Source organism: Tiliqua scincoides, chromosome 5 (assembly GCF_035046505.1).
Source record: "Tiliqua scincoides isolate rTilSci1 chromosome 5, rTilSci1.hap2, whole genome shotgun sequence".
Lineage (NCBI taxonomy): Eukaryota > Metazoa > Chordata > Lepidosauria > Squamata > Scincidae > Tiliqua > Tiliqua scincoides.
In genome coordinates, this window is record NC_089825.1 from 70,536,029 (window position 1) to 70,562,716 (window position 26,688).

At 44.9% G+C, this 26,688-nt stretch overlaps 1 protein-coding gene and 1 pseudogene across 1 annotated transcript in view; one reads left to right on the top strand and one right to left on the bottom strand.

Moving 5' to 3' along the window:
- The first annotated feature begins 150 nt into the window (after positions 1-150).
- Positions 151-26,688, top strand: part of LOC136651492 (band 4.1-like protein 4B) — a 72,931-nt gene continuing 46,393 nt past the window's right edge. Inside the window, exon 1 of the mRNA XM_066627948.1 lies at positions 151-375. Coding sequence (XP_066484045.1) covers positions 151-375 — 225 coding nt within the window. The remainder of the gene's footprint in view (positions 376-26,688) is intronic.
- On the bottom strand, positions 21,374-21,493 carry LOC136654584 (5S ribosomal RNA; annotated as a pseudogene).

Below are 26,688 nucleotides of genomic sequence, written 5' to 3' on the forward strand. Positions count from 1 at the left end.
CCAGCGTCTGGCGCTGCGTGCCGCCCTCCCGCCCGGCCGGCCGGCGACGCTGCGGGGAAGCTGCTCGGGGCTGCCGCCTCCTGCGGGCGGCGGGGCTCGGCTTGGGGGTGCGCGCGAGCCGAGCCCCCCGGCAGCTCAGCGCCGCGCAGGATGCTGCGGTTCCTGCGCAGGACCTTCGGGCGGCGGTCCATGCAGCGCTACGGGCACGGCGACGAGCGCGACGGGGCGTCCAGGGGGGCGGCGGCGGCGGCTTCGCCGCTGGGAGCAGCTGCCGCGCCGGCGTATCACATCCAGGCGGCCGCGGCGAGCGGCAAACCCCCGCTGCAGTGCCGGGTGCAGCTGCTCGATGGCACCGAAGTCAGCGTGGAGCTGCAGGTGAGTCCGGCCGCGAGAGGGGGGGGGCGTCTCCGCGCTCGGCCCTCCTGCTGCCCGGGGCGGCCGCGAGCGGGCGCCTCTGCCTGCCGCCACGACCCTCCGGGAGCCTTCCCCCGAAGGTCCGCCCGGGCAGCGACCCCCTGCCGCGCCGCAGCCCAGACCCCGGACACGCTCGCTGCCCGCGAGGGGGCCCAGGCGCCGCCCGTGCGTGTCCCCGCTCAGAGCGCACCTGGCCGCCCTCTGCCAGGTAAACAACGCCGCCCGGGAGTCGCTCCCTCCTGCCTGCCTGCCCTGTGCCTGAGGCGGACCGCGCACCGCCTTGTTTGTTTGCTCTGCTCGGCCTGAGCGCGACTCCAGGGCAGGGCGGGCGGGCAGGCTTCTTCCTCGCCCTGGTGAAGAACTGCTGTCAGTGCCGGTGATGATTCCACTGGCAGCGCGGGGGCCTGCAGGGAGGATTGTCATCGGGGGACAAACTTTTCGTGGGGAAGGTGGCAACAGCCAGGTTAGACTTTGGAGCCAAGGTCTACCAGGCTTCCCAATGCGGAGCCCAGTCTGCCTGCCTGTGCAGGGTGGTAGCCAGGCACAGTAACACAGAGCCTCGCCTCGCTGTAATCTCTGAGCAAATCATTGTAGAAAATGAGCCTCACCATACTGAGGCTTGCACCAGAATGGGCAGTGTCCTGTGTGACCAAAACTTGCTTCTGCAGCAGCTGTAGCCCAGCAGCTGGGTCCCTGAGCTCCTATCCACTCCTTCACGATAGCAGATTCACAAGCCTAAGAGCTGCTGTAGCAGGCCAGTTTCCTCCCAGTGTGACCCCAGGAATGTATGCATTCCCAGGCCCATGCATGTGGCTTGCAACAGCAGCTGCCGCCTCATGCCTCCCCAGCATCCCCTGTGGTCAGTGAGTCTGGAAATATAAGATCCCAGGAAATTTCTGGGCCCCATTTTTTGACTCCTGGGCCCTGTTTTTGACCTGGTCCTGGGCACAAATTACCCCCTTTACCCCCCTCTCATGGGCCTTGGTCTTGGATCAAGTATAATTTGAGCTTTGCAAAAGCCAGTCTTCCCTGTCTCATGCTTGCCAAAGGGGCTGGATCTTCTACAGAGGCTGCCACTTCAGGACTGAATTGTTTTTCAGGCTTTAGCTGGGTTGGTTTGCATAGTTAAGCATCAGGCTGCCCTTTCCCATGGTAAACAGGAGACTTCTAGTTGGAACTGTTGATACTGAGGTGAACTCCAAGTCCAAAAAGGTGTGGAGTGACTTTTCTGTTGTCTAAGAATGCACCTTGATGATTTAGTCATAGATGTTGGTCTGGTAAGTTTATGTACCTGATCACTCTGGGTAGAAACAACAACAGTGCGATTCATTGCAGTTCTGGATTGTGATCCTGATTACTTTTAGAATCTTGTAGCACAAAGAAAGTGACACTCAACTCATTTTTGCCTGACCCACAGGTGTACGCATTTGGTTCCTGTTGTGTGTATGCAGCATTGGGGCAGAAATGGCATAAGCATTGGAATACTCCAATACTTGCCTATAATCAGATTATGTATTATGGATTCCGGATACTTGTATTGTGATGTATAAAATTTAAGTAAATTTTAGTTTTGTGGACAAAGCTCAACTATATGAGTTTTTGCAATGTGTAATCTTTGGTTAGATTTTGAACATTTCATAATTGTGTATAGGAGTCACTGATTATGTGCAAGTTATTCTGTTACACACTTTAGTGACCTATTGATCTTGTTTATATACACAATTAAGTTAGAATTGTAGGATCTGTTAAACGTCCATACTTCTAAAACATTAAATATTATTGCAGTTATATTTAATAAATAAGCTCAGATTCCTTAGTTGGTTAATTTACAATGAAATCCTATTCATTTATAGTCAGAAATAAGTCTCATTGAGTTCAGTGGAATTTCTCAGTTCTGATTCTCAGGAATCAAGATGATGTTTTAAACAAAGCAGGGCTGACTACCCCAAGGAAATTATGGGACAAAGGACTGAAATAATTTAACAGACCGAACTTGTATGAAATCTGAGTCTCTGACAGTGCAATCCAGTTTTTCCCAAACTGTGAATCAGGATCCACCAGTAGGTTGCGACCTGATTTTTGGTGTGTCTCGAAACTGACAAGCTGATAACTGACAAGGAAAATGTATTGAGCCTTGTGGAAAGCAAAGCCGAGCCACATGTGTACGTTTACTTGCAAGTAAGCAGCTGTGCCTCGTCTCTTATCAAAGGCCAGGAAAAGGGGAGTGGAAGGCCACCAGAATGGTCCCCATCCTATGAATGTGGAGCTCAACAAATGCTCCAGAAACTTTCTCCCCCACTATAGCAAAAAGGATAAAATCAGAGGCTTGAGCAGGTGGTAAAGTGAAACTTGTTTTTGATTTGTAAAGCTAGGTGGGTCCTGATACAGTGTCATTTTAAAAGTGGGTCCTGGTGCTAAAAAGTTTGGGAACCGCTACTATACAGGTTTATTCAGAAGTAAGTCCACTATGTTCAATCATTGGGACTTATTCCCATGAAATTGTACATTGAATTGCAGCCTGTGTGTAGTAATTGCATCCATTTTCTATTCAATCTTCCAGGTTTCTTGCTCCTCCATTGCTTCTAATGAAATAAGGTTGTGCCTCAACATCCTCAGGGGTTTGATTCTGGGACTCCCTGCTGATACCATAAAATGTGTTAAATAAAAGCAGTTTAAAAAAATTAAAAAGTGCATCCCTTTACAATTGTGGGTTAAAAACAGCTTTTCTTACTGTTGTAGAGAGGCAGCCAGCAATTAGAAATGCAGAGGACCAAGGACACCCACCTTTGCCTGGTTCAGCTGTGATTTTAAAGGGATGGAATTTTTCCCCTTCTCCAGGGATCAGCACATTCCTTCTCATTTGCAGTGGCCATTCGTGTCAAATCTGTGTATAGGTTGGACCTGTATCTAATTTTTTTTAGACACCCGGTATCTTTTAAAACAAGTCTTCGATGTAGGAACAAATCAGAGACACAAGTACATGATGAGAGAAACTTGGCTTGGCACCACCCTGTGTAAAAAAGAACTAGGTGTCTTAGTGGACCACAAGTTGAGGCAGTGGTAAAAAAAACTAATGCTTTTTGAGGTACATTGTTGGTTGGCAACCTTCAGTCTCGAAAGACTATGGTATAAGCAACTGGTATTCCCATGCAGTCTCCCATCCAAGTACTAACCTGGCCTGACCCTGCTTAGCTTCCAAGATCAGAGGAGATCAGGCATCTGCAGGGTAACAGAGTCCACATCATGATAAATAATATTTTCACTCTGTTCTGCACTGGTCAGATCTTATTTGGAATACTGCATCCAGTTTTTGGTGCCAAGGACATTGATAAACTCGAGTGGATTCAGAGAAGGGCAACTAACATGGTAAGGGATCAGGAAACTGTCCTATGAAGAACAGGTAAAAGTGCTTGGTATGTATAACTTAGAGAAGAGAAAGTGAGATAGGACAGCCCTCTTCAAGTATCTGGAGGCTTTCACATGGAAGAAGGTTTTACTCTCTGTGACTCCTGAGGGCAGGACTAGAAACAGTGGGTTGAAACTATGAGCATTGGAAAAGTGATTAGAAAACTTTTAAAGAAATACGTGAACTACAAGGGAGTAATTTAGGCTAGTCGTGAGGAAGAATCTCCAAACTATAACAGCTATCTGGTACAGGAACACTCTTTTTTTTTTTTTTTTACTTTTGCTGACTCTCCCTCATTAGAGGTTTGTTTATTTACAGTATTTAGAAGATTTACATGCTGCTTCCCTTTTAAAAACTAAGATGTCCAATGCAGTTCATGACCAATAAAAATACAAAATATAAGAAGCTGAAACAGTAAATTAACAAGGATGCAAAAGCATAAAAATACAATGCATATAAAAGAGCAGAAATAGAGGGGATAGCCAGAGCATGAGTGCTTAAAATAAATTTGTTTAATGTAAGATTCACATACAATAAACTTCAGATGTTTGAGAGTTACAAGAGAGATGTTTGAGGGTTACAATATTTAAGAAGCTTTTAAGTTTTTATATATATTTACTCACCAGGAACATTAAGGTGTATTAATCCGGTGGACTCTTAGTTTATACCAAGTAAATAATTAAAAACTTGAACACTTGTTGTTTACCTTTTATATTAACTGTGATGCAAAAAGGAACTCACCAACATATTTCTGAAAGCCACACATTATCTGTCAAAGAGCTGCATGTATCTCCTGAGCTGCAGTTTGGCCATCCCTGCCTAAGAGAGAGAAGGCTAACTTTAAAGGGTCTTCAGCCCCCATCAGAAGGTCACCAGGGAGCAAGCAGTTCTTAATACTGTTGTGAGGGACTTCCAAAATTGTGGTGCTGCTACAGAGATTTTCAAGGTGGATGGCCGTTTGTCAAGGATGCTGTAGTTACCCTTGTTGAATAGGGGGTTGGACTAGATCAGGGGTCGGCAACCTGTGGCTCTAGAGCCACATGCGGCTCTTTCAGCTGTCTGCTTTGGCTCCCCGAACGCCTCTGGGCAGTTGGTTCGCGCGGGAAGCTGCCATTCCCCCAGCTGGGCAGGGAGAGCGCGTGACCCCGGAGACCCCCAGGAGCAAGGTGAGGCGCGCACTGCCCACTTGGGGAGTTTGGCACCAGTGGAGAGCCTCTCTCTGTGGGCAGGGGGGCACCTGGAGAGCTGGCTCACTCCCTGCGCAGCGGTACCAGGGCGCACAGCCTGCGCTGTGAGGGAGTTACAGCAGATGAAGCTTATTCCCAGGAAAGGGTGCCTGGGATTGCAGCCTTGGAGCCCGCTCCTATGCGTGTCTACTCAGTTGTAAGCCCCATTACAGCGGATGAAGCTTATTTCCAGGAAAGGGTGCCTGGGATTGCAGCCTTGGAGCCTGCTCCTGTGCGTGTCTACTCAGTTGTAAGCCCCATTACAGGGGATGAGGCTTACTCTCAGGAAAGGGTGCCTGGGACTGCAGCCTTGGAGCCTGCTCAAGGCCAAGCACAAGGACGGGTGAGTGGGAGCCTGCAGGTCTGTTCGTGAGCAAGCCCTGCTGTAGTCCCTGGGCTACTCCCAGGAAGGTGTGGAGGGCTGTAGCCTCAGCCCACTGCTGTGCAGGTCTACTCACAAGTAAGCCCCGCTGTAGTCAGTGGGGCTTCCTCCCAGGAAGGTGTGGAGGGCTGCAGCCTCAGCCCCCTCCTATGCAGGTCTACTCACAAGTAGTCAGTGAGGCTTCCTCCCAGGAAAGTGTGGAGAGGGTTGCAGCCCGAGTGAGGGAGGACAGGCAGACAGGGCAGAGGCTGGCCTGTGGCTGCCCCCCACCTTCCCCCCCAGCTCTGGCTTCTTCTTTTCCCCACCTCTGGAGTCTGTGTCCTTTTTTCCTTCCAGCAAGGTGCCTCTGGAAGGTGGGGGGAGTTCTTTAGTATCCATGTAAGATAAGCAGATGTCATAACCGCCATAGAGGACCAGGCATCTGAAAACACAGGACAAGAATGTATGACAAAACTAACTAAAAGCTACAAGAGGGGGCTACGTTATAAAAATGGGACCTATAAGAGCATAAAGGTAAAAAAAAACAACTATATATGCAGTGTTATCTTCATTTTAGATGTCAAAAGGGTTTTATGGCCCCCGAGGTTTTCTTTTCTCCGGAAAACGGGTCCAAATGGCTCTTTGAATGTTTAAGGTTGCCAACCCCTGGACTAGATAAACAAACGTAATCATAGAATATTAGAGCTGGAAGATACCTTAAAGGTTATGTTCTATGTTTAGTGATTCATGAGCTTGCTCTTTGCTGCCATTCTCAGATCAATGTGCTCAAATTGTGATGGTGTAATTGTAGCATCTTTGAGCATGCGTGTTTGCCATTTCTGGTGCTAGTTGTTCATTCAAACTGTCCACCTAATTGATGTTGTTGTTAAGAACATAAAATATTTACAGGCCTTTATGAGTTTCTTAGGCAAAATTCCTCAGTTCAAATCTAGTAATTCATCATGGTTCAGAATCTGTATTATAATAGCCCAACCCTATCTCTGGTGCCACTGCTGGGTGCAGTGGTGCCAAAATGGACACTTTTGTACCCTTCCCCCCAGGAAAACCCCAACCCCTACAATAGGGCGTCTCAAGTCTGTGCCAGCTATTTTGCCAGCGCAGATGAAAGAACCTCCATGTCTGACTTCACAGCCTGACAAGAAGGACAGCATCACCCCCCCCCCCAGGCTGGTCACTTCCCCCACCCCAAATGTCTTTATAACCACCCAGAATTCTTACTTTGCTCTGGGTGGCATCTGTCTTTTGCCAAGGGGGAACAGAATCCTAGGAGCATGCCAGTACCTTAGTAGTAGGAGAGAATCAGCCTCAAGAGAGGGGATAAAGGGAAAGATTAAAGGAAAAGGTGTTCAGCGGGGAAAGAAAATGTGAGTGAGAGGGGTAAGTTGCATCTGGCTAGAATCTGCAAAGATGAGGAAGGCTGAAATTCATTAAACTGGAAAGAAGCAGGCAAGTCTTTAGTTGCAGGCCTCTAGTTCTAAAGAAATTGTTCAAAATCTCCACTTGAATTTATATTCTTATCCATGAGGCCCTGCTTTGAGCATGAGACTGGGAATCTGTCCTGCCCAACCAACCATTTCACACTGTCTTTTCTCTCTTGCTGTGAATGAGCAAGAAGAGGATTGGAACGGCAGCAATTCTCCTCTTTCTCCTGTGTTGCTTCTGCAAGCAAACAATTGTAGCTATGATCCTGGAGACGAATGCAGGGGGGCTGTTGCAATTTTGTTCTGATTGAAACAGGATCTCTCTGCTACTTTGTCTGTCTGTGCCTGGCTGCTACTTCAAAACAGGCCAGGTGATATTGGGTGCAGAAAAGAACCCAGTGTGGCAGAGGACATGGGGCGTGCGCTCTTCAGTTGCCCTGCCTCCTTGCCTTTCTCCTCAAAACAGAGTAGACAAAGCAGCTGCTGCCAAAGTGGGTTTGGGCATGCACACACAAAAGAGGAAGGGATGGAAATTTGGGTTATCACTTCATCATGGGTTCGGCCTGTTTTCACTTACATTTCCATGTGCCATTTTGCTCTGTCGCTTTTGCCTTTACTTTTGCATTTCTGTTCTTCCTGGAAAAGCCATAAAAGACTGATAATGGTTTTTTATGTAACAGCAGTTTCCTCCTTAGACTTCTCATGTAACAGTCTACGCTTGATCATCATTTAATGATCCTTGCTTTTTTCCCTTTGGTTTAACATTATCACAATACATACTTTGAAAAGCATTCCCTATCCTTCTAAATTGAATAATGTACTAGCTAGTTTTGTAAGCTTAGAGCTCCCCCCCCCCCCGAATTGCAGAGATTCTGTTCAGCTTATCTCTGATCTGCAGACTTGAACCTCAGTTCACTTGTTCTCTTGCTGTGGAGTGATTGCCCATGGAGAAGAAGGTGTAAATGCTATTAGTTCCTGTTGAGCTGATATTCTACAACCAGTTCAGAAATTTCTAGACTGTTTTATAGCACAGTAAAAAATGAGAGGAACGCTTGGCATCTGTCTTAAAATATAACTCTTCTTCTTTGTTTCAGTATCTGGGATGGGCAGGATATGTGGTCTGAAGGAGGCATTTTTAAATGAGAGCTAATGTAGCATAGTGGTGAAAAGACTGAGCTGTGAATCTATAAATCTCACAGTTCAAATCTTGCCTCTCATCTGCCATGAACCACATAAGGTTGCAGTCCTAACCATGTTTACTGACTGCAAGTCAATTGAACTTGGGATTAATTCCTTAGTGTGTTTAAAAAAAAAAAAAACCTTTGGATTGGCCTACATGTGACCTTAGGCAAGCCTCTATTTCTCAGCCTCTCCTTTCACCTGCAGCAGGGGGGATAATATTGGTGTACCAACAGCAATGCTGCAGTGATTACTAAGATGATGTATGTGAAACACTTTCAACATTTTCATCATAAAGTTGTGATCCATCAGGTTACAGAAGAAGAGAACCACACTTGTTAAAATGTACAAAAGATTGTCTCGGTGATGCAGTGCATCATCATCTCGTTTATCATAATTTCCTATGCTTCTGAAATCTTTTTGTCCATTCTGCACCACTTGTCAGCACAGGCAGGAGAGCTGCTAACCGTAACACAGGCCAACACACATTTTGCTTCCCTTAAACGTTACACCAATTCCTGGGTATATTTGGGGTGCCGATTCCAAAAATGGCACCCATTTTGCCCTATCACATCTAGTTTTGGAGACACAGTAAAACTGTCTCCTTTCCTGTGTGTTCTGTGTTTTGATGCCAGTATGCAGCTGTGTGGCATTGCAGGCACAATTGTCTAATGAAAAAAAAACCCAAAAAAGACCTTGTGTTCTTTTTGCCAAAAGGCTCAACATTTTAACCAGAAGATTTTTTTTTTCCCCTCCTGGGCAAGCCGAAAGCAGAAATTGAGTCTTCGTCCTCAGATAACACAGGCCAACACACATTTTGCTTCCTTAAATGTTACACCAATTCCTGGGTATATTTGGGGTGCCAATTCCAAAAATGGCATCTGTTTTGCCCTATCACATCTAGTTTTGGAGACACGACATAGCCTCTTTAGTGAATGGTTCAAGCGGCTTCCTCATGGGGAAGCCACTTAACCCTTCACTAATGAAACTATGCCGTATCTCCAAAACTAGACAGGGCAAAACAGATGCCTTTTTTGGAATCGGCACCCCAAATTATATCAAACCACCATAAATTTTGGGAAAAACTTTTCTGACCTTCAATTTTGTAGGCCTGTGTAATCTGAGAAACACATTTCATTGGGAGGAAACTTGCAGTTTGTCTCTTCCCCTATACACTGCATAGGATAAAAAAATTGTGCAGTATTATACACTTTTTCAAGGGTGAGATGTCCAGGGCAACCCTACAGGGCTTTTGTTTCCATACAAAGAGTGCAGAGGATATTTATGGTGACTTTTGTAATATTTGTTTTATTTATGGATCAACAAGCAGAGCCTACCTGGAAGCAAATACCTTCCTCAAATAGTAAAACTGTTAATCTTGCATCAGGTTCTCAGTGGTAGCAACTGTAACCTACTCTCAGCAGAAGCTCTTGACTTCCTTTCTAAAATTAAAATTGCAAACCTGGCTCCATACTGTTTCTCTGTGTTTCTAACAATGAAGGCTTTTGCCTTCCCAGACTGGGAAGATGGGAAAAACCCAGATGGGTTTTTCACTCCAAGATTGGATTTCTTTGCTTCCAGGTATTGCTTTGCTTCTGCTTGTTGTTCCGTAAATAAACAAATATTCCTGGCTGTCAAGGGACTTTTAAAATTCTTTTGTTAAATCCCCAGCTACTAATTCACAGTGATAAAGATAGTCACACTGGTGACAAACTGTTTTCCTGTACTTTGTGGCAAGGGCAATGCCAGTGAAAATCGATCTTTGCTCTCACCTTGCATGCCCATCCCACCTCAGCAAAGTAACAGTGAGGTCTAAAGAGAGGGTGGGGTTTCTGTGTTATGGACGCTGTTACTCTTGGAACTACAAAGGCAGTGTGAGTTCGTTACCCAGCATGCCACGGTCCAAATGGATCACATTGAGGGAAGGTATAGCAGAAAAGAGCTTTTTTATTGCTGGTTCAAAAGCAAGGCAGCACGGAGGCAATATCCTCAGATATTGGCCAGTTAGCTGGATCATGTAAATAATTTTCAGTGTCACTATCATAATTAGAATCTGTTCATTTTCAAAGACTGTTCTCAATACTGCCTGCATCCTTTCTTTGAATACAATTAACATTTGACTAACACTCACACAGTTGCTATTGGTAGACTCTATTGTTGCAGTAGTTAGTGTAGTTTTAAGTGATACTTAGGACCTAATAGGTCATCTAGTCCAACCCCCTGCCTGTAGCAAGATATTCTCCCAGAGCATCTCCAACAGGTGCTTGTTGAGCCTCTGCTTGAAGATCTCCAGTGAGGGAGAGTCTACCACTTCCCTTGGCAATCTGGTCCACGGCCCTTATCCTCACGACTTTTTTCCTGAGGTCCAATCAGAATCTCTTTTGTTGCAGTTTGTACCTTTTGGTTCTAGCTCTACTTTCCGAGGCAAGTGAGAACAAATTTGTTCCTTCTTCCATATGACAGTCCTTCAGGTATTTGAAGAGCGCTATCATATCCCCTCTCAGCTTTCTCTTCTCCAAGCTGAACATACCAAGTTCCCTCAGCCTCTCTTTGTAGGGCTTGTTCTCCAGCCCTTTAACCATCCTTTTTGCTCTCCTCTGAACCAGCTCCAGCATCTTTCTTAAAATGAAGTGCCCAGAATTGGGCACAGAAATTTGTCTAGAAAAATTTTCATAGTATTTTCAACTTTTTTTCTTTTCTGAATCTTTTTCTGATTTTCATGTTACCTATCAGTAAATAAATTAGAATTCACAAAGTTAATAAACTGTGACCCCTTATTGGCTGTTTTGTACATCGTATTAGATGCACAATTCTGTGGTGCCAAAACTGAAAACAAAGTTGTTTGGGCAGTCTCATCACTGAGCCCCAATCCTAGGCATGTCTACTCAGCAGTAAGTCCTGTTAAAGTCTATGGGTTTTACTCCCGGGAAAGTGGGGGTAGGACTGTAGCCCAAGGATCATACTATAATTTTGGGTACCTAGTCAAAGTTTGGTTTCTTCCAGCTTAGTTGCTGCATCCTATTGAGTGGTGGAGGTGTCACACATGGAGTCTTGTTGCTCCATGTGGCTGGAAGGTGCTGCTGCCCTTCCCTTCCCTGTCCTGCTGCTGCCTTCTCTTGTCCCCACTCTCATGTGGGGAGGGGGGAAGATTGGTTTGGCAGCTTCCTGTGTGAAGACCCATTTCGGGCTGCCTCATTGCTGAAGCTCCTGCCCACATGTGGGAAGGAGCAATTCTCTTGTCTCCCAGTGCTTTTGGCTTGCTGCTACAATTGCTCCAATCAGGTGCCAATGAGTTAGAGCTCTCCACTGAGCTCTTTAAAAGGGAAATGGTCACCTGAAAAAAATGCATTCCAAGCACAGGGCCCAAGCACGGGCCCACCCAAGGGATGGTCCTGATCCTTAGTCTCCACAAACATGGAAGATTTATCTTGGAGAACAGAAGCAGTAACATGGTGAAAACAAAATTTACTTGCTTATATTTGAATCATACTGCTTTTTTAGAAAATTAACCATGAGACAGAAACTTAAAGTGAACACATGCAATCTGTTTGTCCTCTACACTTTAAGTTTGCCTTTTGTAATCCCAAGTCGCAGGCAGCCTTACTCTGCACGTGGAAGCCAATACAACTGGAGGTTTGAGCTGGCTAGATAGGTTGTTCACAGCTGTTCCCTAAATGGGGGGAAACAGCCTTGTAGCCCAGGAGAAAGAAGACTGCTTTTGGAGCTATCTGCCCTTTGCACATATTGTGCCAATGTAATCCAAATCGGTGCCAAGGCAAGCTGAATTCTGCAAGCTGTATAAGTTATGCAAGTTTATTTCTTTTACATAACAGAGTGGTCCACTAAAACATTGCAGGATTTTACCAGCACCTAAAATGAGTTATCTGTCCGCTTTATAAAATTGGTATAGAACTAAGCTGATGTGTTCCCTACCTTTCTGTATATGATGTTCTGTTCATATTGGCCTTCAGTTTCATTTTCTTATGTACTGTGCCTTTAAGAAGCAGGCCAACAGTTGAATGCAATGCCTAACAGTTCAGTGCTACTGCAGAGGCTTCAGTGAGACAGACCAAAACCAAAAAAGGTACTGGAATATAGATACCTCAGTTATGAAAGATGTGATTGTTTTGGTTAATTGTACGATAGTTATTGTTGGATGCATGAAGTGTGACATACCTTTCATGCAAAAAGTGACAGGGATGCAGCTCAGCTCACTTCATTAGCCTCTGCACTACAACGTTTCCCATCATAGATCTACTCTAATATATTCACTATCTACATCTATTGCCATTGAGCTTTGGATACTTAGTTTTTGTTCTCTGCATTTGAGTGTGTTAACATCTTACCTTGTATTTTGGTCTGTGAAATGGAGCTAGATTCCAAGCACCGCACACACCCACCTATAAGCTGATCTCACAGATAAGCCAAGGGCAGGTTTTTGAGACAAAATCATGGAATTTTCTATGACTCTCAGATCAGTCAGCTGGTTAAACTTAGGGGGGTGTCTATAGTTTTGTCTGATTTTTACCTGTTTTCACTATCAAAGTAAGTGCACTGTAAACAACATACCAGTAGAACAGTGATTTCCAACTTGGGGTACATGTACTCCCAGGGGCACTTGACAGAACCTTTAGCGGTGCTTGAAAAAGAATTGACTAATGGCAGAAAAAGGCAAATAGTGCTTCAGAATGCCTTGCAGGACTAGCAAGGCAAGAAGGGGGTTAGCTAGATGGCTGTGAGAGCCCCACCAATAGCTAATTTTTTTATCAATTTATGTATGAATCAGTGATTGAAAACCTGCACAGTAAAAAAGCTGAAAAATCATGGAAAATGATCAATCGCCAAGAATTTTTCAGGAGACTTCTGGTGCAAAGCGGTGAAAACGCATACTTTTCTGTTCTTCAGACAGACAAAAAGAGAAAATACTGTGGTGAATACCCAGAGTAGATGAGGGCTTATTATTATTAATTTATGGAAATTGGCTGCCAAGGGGTATGCAGGTGAAAAAGGCTGGGAACCACTGCAGGAGAACCATTAATCAAATCCATTAAGGCAGTAGTTCTTGAACATTTCCGGCTCATGCCTCCCCTGATCCTTGTAGCTATTGGCCATGGCTCCCCATTACAACATCTCACCTCAGTTACCCCCAAAATGGGGGTGAAGGTGTTATAATTATACACTAGAAACAAAAAAGCAGCTGCCAGCACTCTGCAGCTGCAGTCCTAACCATACTTACCTGAGAGTAAGCCCCATTGAACAAAATAGGACTTACTTCTGAGTAGACCTGGTTAAGATTGTGCCCCAAGTTTGTTAGCAGCACACCTGGAGGGGTTTGGAAAGGGAGGGGGAAGTGATTAATTTGCTGGGGGAGGGGAAGACTTTGTTTTGTGTGTATCTGCTAATTGCAAACTGATGCAAACTGAGACCTAGGAACTGTTTGGCCGGAATCCTAACCCCTCTTTCCTGGGAATAAGTCCCATTGAACACAATAGGACTTACTTCTGAGTAGACCAAGCTAGGACTGTGCCTTTTGTCTTACAGTAGCAACCAACAGAGTACCCCCCCCCCAAAAAAAAGGGGGGGCAGGAGGAAAAAGGGCATGGCTGAAAAGGAATGGGGATTTTAATTTTCAATCAATTTTTGGAGACAAAGCCATCAAGAGTGGCTTTTTTTTTTGAAGGGGGAGGAAAAAGAGAAAGGTGAGGATCCTTCCTTAAGCTGACACAGACCCCAAGCCTATGTAGGTCTGCTCAGAAGTAAGTTCCATTTCAGTCAATGGTGCTTACTCCCAGGAAACTGTGGAAAGGATTGCAGCCACATACAGCAAGATTACAACTCACCCCAAAGTAGATGGGGGCTGCTCACACACATACACCCCAGCAGATGCAGGTGCCACCCCATTCCTCCCCAGGCAAGATGGAGGAATGCAGGCTGGGGCATTTGGATACCCTCCCCCCCCAAGAGCAGACTGGCTCCCTCCTTCACTGAGCTGCTCTTCCCTCCCAGTTTGAAGCCTGCCAGGAGCAGGCCCTGTGCTGATAAGATGCAGCACTTCAGCTGCTGCTGCCCAGCCAGCCTTTTCTCCCACCTCCCCCCACCATGTTTCACACGCCCACCCAGTCCCACCCACAGAAAAGCTGAGCAGCTGTGCCCACCTCTCTTCCCCAGTTGCCTCAGGATGTCCCTGGGAGCAAAACTTACTCTACCCTCCCAGTTTGAAGCCTGCCAGGAGCACACCCTGTGCTGATGAGATGCAGCACCTCGGCACTCTTCTCCTTTCCTCTCCTCCAGCCTTGACCAATCCCAGGATGCCCATGGTGAGGGGCACACTGGGAAATGTAGTCTTTGGGGCAAGGTTGCACATGGAGAGAGCTCCATGATGAGATGTGGCACCTCTGCAGCTACCCAGCCAGCCTTCTCTCCCACCTCCCCCCACCCACCTACCTTACCTCACGCTACCCCAGCCACCTCTTTCTCAGCCTCAGAAAAGCAGCAAATCAGGAGGCAGCACCTGCAGCTGAGCAGAGCAAAGCAGAGCAGCTGTGGCTACCTCTCTCGCCAGAAGCCTCACAATGCCCCTGTTGGCCAGGCCTCCTTAGAGAGGTGGGACGCACAGATTGAATACCTCAGTATTAAGGTGATCAACAGAAACTCTACATATAACATACAACACATAACTGGGATTGTGCAATTCAGTTCACAGCAGAGAGACAGGCAGCAAGGAATGACTATGAGCAAGTGCTGCTGCACATAGTTGCAACCCTGTTTACTCAGAAGCAAACCCATTACTTTCCATGGGTGTTATTCTTAAGTAATGGTGCACTGAATTGTAGCGTGGGACTTTGTTTCAAATGGAAATGAGGATGACCTCCTGGTGTTTACAAAAACAGACCTATGCAAAATGCAAGCATTTGCAAAACGGAATTGGGCTGCAGCAGGAAGGAGACTTGTTTCAATTCAGTGGAATTCAGTGGAAGTCTCAGGAATATTGAAAAGGTTAACTTTGGCTGGAGCTTTCCAGGGGTTGCCTTGGAGATTAACGGCCCTCTAATTATCTCTGAATTGCTTCTCCAGTGCTGCCTGTAAAACATTCTCCTCAGTTGAAAAGCTCTGCCCCCTGAGTGCCTTCAGAGATAAGGCCAGGTGATTATCTAAGCTTGATTTATTAATTATTTATTATTCTCACCTTTTAGGCAAGTATCTACAGTAGTTTTCTCAAAACATTTAGCAGTCATGAATTATGCACCAAAACACAGTGAGGCACAGTCACATGAATACACACCTTCTTCCCCTTGCCCTTAAACTCAATCTCCTGCAGTGCAATCCTATCTTGCACTGGAACAGGTAGGCCAGGAGGCCTGCACTGTTTCCAGCACAAGATAGGGGCCCAAAGTGACTCAACCAGAGGTAAAGAGAAACTCTTCCCCTTACACCCAAGTAAGCCACTGCAGCCCCAATGGGTCTCCTTGGACTTGCACCATCACTAGAGGGGGATAAATCTGAGGAGAGTGGAGTGGCTTGCAGTCGCTTAGCACTGCTCAGGAATCGGGGTTACGATCCAGCATATCTGTTGGGGCCCAGCCTCCCAGTCCCCACCCACCTGCCTTCCCCGCCCCAGAATGCCTCCTGCCCACCTCTTCCCCGCCCACCCCAGAGCTGAGCTTGGCCGACACAAGGCTCTCTATCAGAGTCAGTGTGGCGAATGGATTCAGCCTCCACGGGCCGGCACGCATCCCTGCACCAGCCCAGCTGACTAGAGGAGGCACAAACGTCCTTTACAGCATGTTTGTGACCCTCCTGGGCCAATGCAAAGACTTGTGCTGACCCAAGGGTGACCTAGGATTGCACCCTTAGTGGATCTTGCCTTCCTTGAAAGTCTCCCCCCCCCCAAAAAAAAATTTAAAAAAATCCTTTTCTTTCTCCATTCAGAGTTGGGGAAAGCTCGGCAACAATGCCCCCTGAGGTAGATCAGTAACTGCTTCCCCTGGTGTTTTAGAGAGCTGAGTCCCTTCTCATAGACTTCCTGCTGTTGTCATGGCTTTCTTTGCACAGAACAGAGGTAATGCTTGTTGCCTACCCAGTGACTGCTGGTGCAGGTACTCTGCCTGTTTTTTCATTGGAAGCCAACTGCCCTGCCTATTTCTGTTTGCAGTCTGACTGAGGTATTTCTGTCTGCTACTTCCCCAGTGATTGCTAACACAGGCTCCCTGTTTATTTTTCATTGGAAGCCAGTCATGATTGCAGTGAATTGGCTGCTAGCTGCCTCCAGCTGTATTGTGGTGTATGTGTGTGTTTGCAGCTTAACTCACTGACATGTGCTGGAGAAGAAAAGAGCAGCATAGAAAGGCAAGGTACTTAAAAAAAACAAAACACAACTTGTTGGGTCTGGTGTGCCTCCTCCTCTCTTGCCTTCCCTGACTTCATGTCCCTGCCAAAATGTCATAAGCCCTTCTTCACATTTATGGAAGATGAGGTTGTTTCCTTAACCCTGGTTGTCTCATGTACAGTGCAACCATGATTTAACTTACCAAGCCCTGCCCTCCTTCTCAGAGAGTAGATATACAAGTGAGGCTTGCTTGTCACCTTTTCAAGCAGAGAGGCTGGGAAACTATTGTGGTAAAGGTTTATTTGGTGTAGGTGTATTGTTTAACCATGATTACTACCAATTGTGGTTTGCAAACCTGTTGTACAGTCTGGTTTGTGGTCAACCCATCATGGTTTAGGTATTTTTATGTAACTGTTTAATAAAACAAATTGTGATTGTTATGTCTACATAGGACCTGCTGAGAAAAAGAACTTATAATGTGACAAGACTTTTTTTCTTTCGAAAGCAATGATGAAGAAATCTAGGTATGGCTTCCTACAGAAAAATTGAAGAGTTTGAGCCAGAAAAAGATAACTGGCAGCTATTACACTGAAAGGCTGGGCCACTGTTTTTAAATAAAACCATGGATCAGGTCAAACACAAATTTATGTTTCTGACAGCAAAACTTACTCCCTCTTATGAAGTTTGTTGCAGCCTCAGAAGCCAGTAGACAAAAGTCTAGCTGATCTGCAAAACATCTAAATAGAATATTATACACAAAAGCCAAACTTTATAGAACATTTAAGTATTTCATTGAGCAAGAAAAGCTGAGTACTGCTCATTTGGTGATGTCCTAGATCTGAGATACTAAGAGAGTGGTTAGTATGAGGAGAACATTTAAAAGACAGTTGTTGGCAGAAGGAAGCATAAAATCTAGGCAAAAATCTTACAACTAGCAACAGCTATGGAAGTAGCAAAAGGGATTTACATTTAGAAAACAAGACAATTCATAAATACATACAATTCATACAGACTCTGTAAATAAAATACAAAAGCTACCACAAAAAGTCAGAGTTTTAGAAAGGTATGTGTGTGGAAGAGTACATTCAGCTGCAGCTTGTAAGCATAAAGTATCCCTGTGCTATAAATGAAAAAAAAAACGGACATTTTGCAAAAATAGAGAGTCAAAACAAGTGCAAGAGAATGATCCCAACCAAGCCAGAGGGGAAGCAGAGGACATGCTGCTAGAGGAGGAGGAAGAGGCAAAGGAAGTTGGTCCATAGCATATTCCCTGTAATACAAGAAAAAGTGGAGCCCTACAAAATGATTGTAAAGTTAAATTATCAGCCAGGATAAGATGCAGGGGCTTCAGATACAAGTGAATACTCTGCTGATAAGTCTCTTTATTATAGTAGGTCTGAAGCCTCTGGGAAAGACCAAAGTGAAACTGCATACTTATACTCATTCCTGTGATTGTGTTTGTTCCTGTAAAATATAAATGACATCAGAAGGTCTTAAAAGGACTGGTAATAGAAGGAAAAAGACCAAACCTGTTTGGCAGAACTTGGTTGAAAGAATTCAGACTGGATGAAATTTGTCACTTGAGGAAAATGTGGGCAGTAAAAGAAGTCTTTGATGTCTGCTTATGCAGACAATTGAAGCTAGACTTTATATGTAAAGGGGAAGCTAGCCAAAGCGCTTCAAGGTGGACCAGTCCCACATGCCTTCAGGGAGCAGACTGAAGCTGTTGTGGACAGACTGATGAAAGATGGCCTAATCTCCCCTGTGGCATTTTCAGAATGGGCAGCCCTAATTGTGTCAGTGGCTTAGCCCTGAGGTATTCAATCTGTGTGTCCCACCTCCCTGGTGAGGCATGGCTACCCTCCAGGGGCGTTGCCAGGCATCTCGGGGAGAGGGGCTGCTCTGCTCTGCTGCCTGTGCTGAATGCTGATTTGCTGCTTTTCTGCAGCTGTGAACGAGGTGGGTGTGTTACAAGGCTGAAGAAAGCAACTCAGAAAGACTCAGTACTCAAGGGTGAAGGTTCACAGACTTTTATTTGAATTGTATACAATTGGCCCATGGGACTCATGTCACAAAGCGTGGAGCCCCTTCTGAATGCTGGTCCTTAACCTTTAAACCTCTCACAGCCCTTTGTCCTCAATTCTACTCATTCGCTGAAGATTTGACATCATAAAAACATAAGAACAGCCCCACTGGATCAGGCCATAGGCCCATCTAGTCCAGCTTCCTGTATCTCACAGCAGCCCACCAAATGCCCCAGGAAGCATACCAGATAACAAGAGACCTCATCCTGGTGCCCTCCCTTGCATCTGGCCTTCTGACATAGCCCATTTCTAAAATCAGGAGGTTGCACATAAACATCATGGCTTGTAACCCATAATGGATTTTTCCTCCAGAAACTTGTCCAATCCCCTTTTAAAGGCGTCCAGGCCAGATGCCATCACCACATCCTGTGGCACGGAGTTCCACAGACCAACCACAGGCTGAGTAAAGAAATATTTTCTTTTGCTTGTTCTAACTCTTCCATCACTCAATTTTAGTGGATGTCCCCTGGTTCTGGTGTTATGTGAGAGTGTAAAGAGCATCTCTCTATCTACTCTGTGCACCCCCTGCATAATTTTGTATGTCTCAATCTTGTCCCCCCTCAGGCACCTCTTTTCTAGGCTGAAGAGGCCCAAACGCCGTAGCCTTTCCTCATAAGGAAGGTGCCCCAGCCCCGTAATCATCTTAGTCGCTCTCTTTTACACCTTTTCCATTTCCACTATGTCTTTTTTGAGATGCGGCGACCAGAACTGGACAAAATACTCCAGGTGTGGCCTTACCATTGATTTGTACAATGGCATTATAATATTAGCCGTTTCGTTCTCAATACCTTTTCTAATGATCCCAAGCATAGAATTGGGGCATCATAGATGGGGCTATCATAGATCATAGATGATCATCATGATCATATCGTACATCATTGATGGGGCTAACTCTTAATAGGCTAGAGATAATCTTAGAGACACCTCATAGGTGAGTTTCAAGTTACAGGTTTCAAAAAAAAAGTGAAATTAAACATACTGAATTACAAAGTTTTCAAGAACCAGCAGGGGATGCTGTAATATCATTTTATCCAGTACTGATCCCATACTCATATCCATCAATCCAATTAGGGACTTCCTTGACAGGTCTCCATACCATCCTGATTAGAGAGATGACACAGTGTACTTCGACTGGCACCATTATCTCTCTCTGCATGCCTTTCTCCTATGCTAATGTCAACATAGAAACACCTGTGAAGCCTTCCTGCAATGTTAAAGCTTTTGTCTGTTCTTAAGACTTTTCTAAAATCAAGCAGCAAAGGTTGCTTAAGACTTACTTCTAATGACTACTATGTCCCCATATATGTTGGTTACACTAAACTATAAACGAACACAGGCAGACTGTCCTTCCTAAGACTGCCAAGTTGGGGCCTATCTGCTCGTTACCTAGCAATTTTATCTATTTACATTCCAAGGTGTTTACAACTAAGCAGCTCTATGAGAATACAATTTTTCCTTTAAATGAAGTCAAACAGCCTCTTCTGTGTTTTTCTATACTTTTGCAGTGTGGCTTTTGCTTTTACTCAAATGCTATGTTACCCTGGTCATCCTGCCTGCCATCTTCCATCAAGTGGGTCAGCGTGAGGCTGAGAGGGCATGTGAAACATGGTGGGAGAGGTAGGAGAGAAGGCTGACTGGGTAGGCAGGCAGAGGTGCCGCATCTCATCTCTCCAGGTGCCGCATCTCCATATGCAACCTCGCACAAGGACTACATTTCCCAGTGTGCCCCTTGCCCTGGGCATCCTGGGATTGGTCACGGCTGGAGGAGAGAAGAGGCTTCAAACTGGGAGGGTAGAGTTTGCAGCTCAGTGAAGGAGGGAGCCAGTGGTCTTAGTGGGGGGGGGGGTGTCCAAATGCCCCAGCCTGCATTCCTCCATCTTGCCTGGGGGAAACAGGTGGCATCTGCATGCTGGGTGTATGTGTGTGAGCAGCCCCCATCTACTTTGGGGTGAGTTGTAATCTTGCTGTATGTGGCTGCAATCCTTTCCACACTTTCCTGGGAGTAAGCACCATTGATTCAAATGGAACTTACTTCTGAGCAGACCTACATAGGCTTGGGGTCTGTGTCAGCTTAAGGAAGGATCCTCACCTTTCTCTTTTTCCTCCCCCTTCAAAAAAAAAAAAGCCACTCTTGATGGCTTTGTCTCCAAAAATTGATTAAAAATAAAAATCCCCATTCCTTTTCAGCCATGCCCTTTTACCTCCTGCCCCTTTTGGGGGGGGGGGAGGGGGTACTCTGTTGGTTGCTACTGTAAGAAAAAAGGCACAGTCCTAGCTAGGTCTACTCAGAAGTAAGTCCTATTGTGTTCAATGGGACTTACTCCCAAGAAATGAGGTTAGGATTGCAGCCACAGTCTCTGGGTCTCAGCTTGCATCAGTTTGCAATTAGCAGATGCACACAAAACAAAGTCTTCCCCTCCCCCAGAAAATTCATCACTTCCCCCCCTCCCTTAATCTTAACCAGGTCTACTCAGAAGTAAGTCCTATTTTGCTCAGTGGGGCTTAATCTCAGGTAAGTGTGGTTAGGATTGCAGCCTCAGAGTGCTGGCAGCTTTTTTTTGCTTCTAGTGTATAATTATAACACCTTCATCCCCATTTTGGGGGTAACTGAGGTGAGGTGTTGTAATGGGGAGCCAATAGCTACAAGGATCAGGGGAGGCGTGAGCTGGAAAAGTTCAAGAACCACTGGCTTAGCCTAACTTGACCATTTGCATTTGTGAGGATTTCAAAGTTATAATAAATCAAATCAAATGGACAACCACCCATTTTCACATGCAGACTTTAGCTGTGTATGAATACACATTGCAGGGTTGGCCAAACAGGAGGGAAACTTTGTCATTTTTGGAGCAGGAGTACAGAACGGAGCGTAGCTGTATATTGTGTGTTACCCAAGTTGGTTGGTTGGCAACCTTCAGTCTGGAAAGACTATGGTATAAGCCTACAGCACCTGGTATTCTCAGGCAGTCTCCCATCCAAATACTAACCAGGCCTGACCCTGCTTAGCTTCTAAGATCAGACAGGATCAGGCATGTGCAGGGTAACAGTTGCTGTCTACCCAAGTTGAATGCTGGCAAAGAAAAATATACAAGTTGAGTCATAATAGTCTTCAGGGTTTTAGTGTACCACTTCATCAGAAAGAGGGTAACATAGTGGTAATGGAAAGAGAAATGATCAAACTTTTTACAGACCTTACAAATGCTTGATGTGTCCACCCTTTGTGACATGCAAATATCTATCCTGTAATCCAGTTCTGCCCATACTGACATCAGTGTTGCCTGATCCACCTGAGTGATATCTATAATGCGTTTTTTCAATTCCTTTACATTTTGAGATGGGGTGTCGCAAATACCTTGTCCTTAATGAGCCCTAGAGGAAATTTAGCATGAAACTGCTGTTGAACCATTATAATGGACTTGTTTTTTGTGTACTTCAAAACGCAGCAAGCTTTCTTTTTGCTTGACACCATCCTGACTGACTGGAACTCTCCCTACCAGTCAAGGACATGCCAATTCTCCAGTGTATGTGCATACAAAACTTGGATACTTTCTCTTCTATCACCAAGCACTGTGTTTTGGTATCCCTTACCATTACAGTAATATAACTCGCCAAAATCCCAAAGACCATTAGGACTCATCCTGTATTCTGTTTGGTTTCTGTGACCCAGGAGTTCTTTAAGGAGTTGCATGTAGTACTTGAGATTGATGAGTCTCCAAATAAATTAAACTACCTGTTTGCTCTGTAAATTTTAAGTTGTAATTTTGGTATACTGGTGGTGTTTCTGTATCAGTGAGGGATCCATTCATAGACACACACCCCACCCCCACAGATACTGAAAACCTTGGATAACAAAATCCTTGGTTTTCAGAGCCCATCTGAGCTCTGAACGTGACCGGAGCCTTGCTCTGGATGCGAACGGAGCTGTTCTGAGCCTCTCAGCTCCGGTGGCTTTCTGAGCTTTGGAGAGTGCACAGCTTCTCCAGGCTCAGCAAGCCACCCAGAGCAGTTTTTCAACAACTTCTGGTTTAACCAGAAGTTTAAAAAAATGCATCCAGGCATGATCTCTTAGAGGCTCAAAAAATCTCCCAGGTGTGATCAGAACAAGGTTCTGGATGTATCTGGGAGGTCTACAAGGGGCGATCCGGGGGTTTGGCATCTGCAGTGAGGTACATCTGCAAATAAAGAGCCCCAACTGTACACTTTATATGTGTACACTTTAAAGGCTGGCATTAAGACTGGCATTTTGTTCTCCCTATGCCACTATTTTACTTATATTTTAATATATTGGATTGTAATATCTGTAAACTGCAGATGAGAAAACAACTCTTGTTGCAAAATTTTTGAAGGTATGTCACCATATTTTACATATAAAACTGCAACTGTGATACACTGACATGCTCAGATTGATGGGTGAGCTGAATTTGAAACCATTTCTCCCAAATTTGTGATAGTAAAAATAAGACCTACCCTAAAATAAGACTTAGTGTGTTTTTTTGAGCCAAAAAAATATAAGACAGTGTTGCTGACATATAAGACAGTCTTGCTGTCTTATATGCTGAAATGTCTTATATGCTGAAATATAAGACAGTCTTGCTGACAAGACTTTTAGATTGGCATACTGCTACTGACGTGGGTGATGCCTCCGACGCATCCTCGGCATCACCTGGCAGGACAAAGTTCCAAACAACACAGTCCTGGAACGTGCTGGAATCCCTAGCATGTATTCACTGCTGAAACAGAGACGCCTGCGTTGGCTTGGTCATGTCGTGAGAATGGTCATGTCGTGAGAATGGATGATGGCCGGATCCCAAAGGATCTCCTCTATGGAGAACTCGTGCAAGGAAAGCGCCCTACAGGTAGACCACAGCTGCGATACAAGGACATCTGCAAGAGGGATCTGAAGGCCTTAGGGATGGACCTCAACAAGTGGGAAACCCTGGCCTCTGAGCGGCCCGCTTGGAGGCAGGCTATGCAGCATGGCCTTTCCCAGTTTGAAGAGACACTTTGCCAACAGTCTGAGGCTAAGAGGCAAAGAAGGAAGGCCCATAGCCAGGGAGACAGACCAGGGACAGACTGCACTTGCTCCCGGTGTGGAAGGGATTGTCACTCCCGGATTGGCCTTTTCAGCCACACTAGACACTGTGCCAGAACCACCTTTCAGAGCGCGATACCATAGTCTTTCGAGACTGAAGGTTGCCAATACTCCTAATCACTGTTGTTTATGGTTTCCTTGATTTCCCTTATAAAGTTTAGGCTTATAGCCCAGTCCTATCCAAGTTCTCTCACACCAAAGCAGAGGTACTAGTGCTTCTTGTGCAGCACCCTGTGGGGGGATTTTGCGTACTAGTGGTCACCGAGGGAAGGGGGCATTCATCCCCTTGCTCCAGGGAAATCTCAAGCAACTGCAGTGGGGCAATAAATTCACTTTTGCCCATGTTGCCGGATTGGATCCGGAAAGGGGAATAGATACAGCTTATCAAGGGTGGCATGCTTACTTCTGTCCTGAACTCTCTAATATTTGATGATTAGAGGGACACCTTCTGGTTATGAGATAACATCACAATCAAGATTTTTGAGAATTTATAACACAATCTGTCTCTATTGCTGAAGAAATTTAAAGTGCTTCTTGTCGAAAGTACCAAGAGCATTTTCCAAATATCTTCCTAACTCTATATATAGTTGGCTTTTATATTTGTTGTTAATAGATTGCATCTCCATACTCTTTTCTTCTTTTTTTTTAATAGCCACTGTATTTATATTTTGAGCTGTTTTCTTGCCATGTCTCTGTGGTCAGAGGACAACTCTTTAATGGGAACATATTTGTGATAAATTTAATAATGTCTGTCGGCAAGAGGTGTATCTTTAAATGCCTGTTACGTTAGTTCAACTTTGTGAATTAACTGTGTGGCAGTAGTTCTCTCAGGCTTTGTGGTGAAGACAGAAAAATGTGCTAGGAATTTTGTAAAAAGAAGAAAAGAGGCTTGCTTGATGCTGCAGTGTCATGTCCAAACTATCTTTCTTGCTTGTAAAAAACTGCCTGAGTTTCTGTGTTCTTTTCAGCTATTCAGTTCCTATTCACCTTTCTTGGCCTCTATGCAAGAGTATAGTCTGAATCAGTACTAGCATCAGATATATGGGACCCTGGAAGCCTGCACTGGGCCCTGTATGGCACCCAATCCCTGATATATTATTGATATAATATATTTCTTTCCTGCCTTTTCCCCACTTATGTTGGTGCCCAAGGTGTGAATGACCAGGGGTCAGCCCTTTGATGGACATATATCCTTGGCCAGTGTCCAACCTGTCTGACTGTTGACACCATCCCTGGTCTAAATTGTTCCTTGTGCTCTGGGATCAGGCAGTTTTAACCTCATAAGTGTTGCCAGTTAACCTGTTCTACATTTCCAGCCCTTATGATTCTCCTAATCATATGTGGAAATATTTCCATTGGCTTTCAAAACCTACCAGATAACTAATTTTTGGCCCAGAGAGAATACCTCCAGAAAAGAAGTATATCTTCTGACTCCTGCCTCTTTCTATTTTTCCTGATCCTTTAGTTCTGCTGCATGGCTGATTGCTGATGTATGTTAGCTTGGGGACTTCTGCCTCAGCAGTTGGGTGTAATTAGGCCTACTGAAAATAGGTTATTCCAGCTTTTACCAGTAAAGAGTTGTATGAGAACTTGTCTCTCATATGAAACTCATATTTTGAAGATGCTTAGGGCTTTTGTTTATAACAATAGTAGTACTTACAGCACAATCCTTTGGGAGTCTTGTGCTGCCAGAATTAATATTCCAGCAGTGCAAGTTCGTTTCAGGTTGTTGCAAAAGGCGACACACCATTTTGAACAGTTGCTCCATGTGCAAGAGCCTTGCAATGGGCCCTGGCACTGGTAAGTAAGCACAGCAGTGGGTTGAAATTCTTCCTCTTGCAGAAGAGACAGATGCGAGATTCAAGCCTTGGTCCCCAAGACACTGGATGATCTTCAAATCAATGTGATGTCCTCACTCAAATTCCTGTGCTGTATTGAGGGACAGAGAAGCAAAACCGTAGATGTTGAAGTTCTTCTTTTGGTGGTTGGCATCTTGTAATTATGGTCACTTAGAGCCAGTGGATATGACCAGATGAGGATAACACATGTGAAATGTGTGGAACTGTTCAGGATCAGGCACACGGTGAATTGGTTTCATGTTTTCTTTGCCAAGCATCTAGCTTGAAGCATAGTCTTATTCATACTAGGTGCTTTGCTGTGACATGTTTCAATTTGGGCTGTGTTACAGTCTGGATTAGCATTTCTCCCCCCTCCATCCCCTTCTGTTATGTACCAAATACCACTTACATTAACTTTCTCACTGTCTATTTGGTAACTTGAATTTTAAGGTGAGGTGAACTTGTCTTTTCAGTATGCTTATTTCCTCAGAGACTTACGTCATTGTTGCACACTATTTGTTTTTAATTGCTGGTACAAGGGAAAGATTTAGCAAGTGCTGAGAAATTGCATAACTTCACCCAAGACTCCTTTTATAACTGTGTGAACAGTGTGTCAAATTTTAGGCCTGCTGGCAAGGGTGATTAAACCATGTCCACTTGGCAATAAAATAACAGTTAATGACTGGGTTAAACTGATATTACCTTAGTGATATTTAGTTTTAGCCAGATGGAATGTTAAGCATTAACACATGAAAGGATTATGTTGATGTTGGAAATTCGGCCAGTGACAATTGCAATACAAAGGAGGCAATTCACTAATTACTTTGTGCTGTTGTGTGCCTGTTTTCTTGAGGAGTCCCATTCCAGCATAAATAGTGAGTCAGTAGTCCTTGAGTGCATGTGATTGTTCTAATCACACTGATTTGGTATGAAAAACAATGAACTCTTGTGGCTTTTCTGAATTATAGAATATTTGATGCTCGTCATGACAAGATGTGTATGGGAGAGAAGGAACGACCTGTATATTGTAGGTGTTCCATGGGAAGTGCAGCTGTAAGTTATAAATCAGACCATCAATGTCTAGGATGGAGGGCAGATTTTTTTGCCACAGTGTTTTCCTCAAGTGCAGTACAGGCATCCCCCGTAATATAGTGCACAGATCCAGTATTCACTGTTTCAATTATCCATGGTTTAAAAATCCCCCCCACCATGCAAATGACTTATCTGCTTGTGACTGCAGCCCACCTGTCACTGTTCCTGGGTCTTGCTGGCTCTTTGCTGACTGCAAAATGGAAGCAGGAAGCTCTCACACAAAGCGAAGCA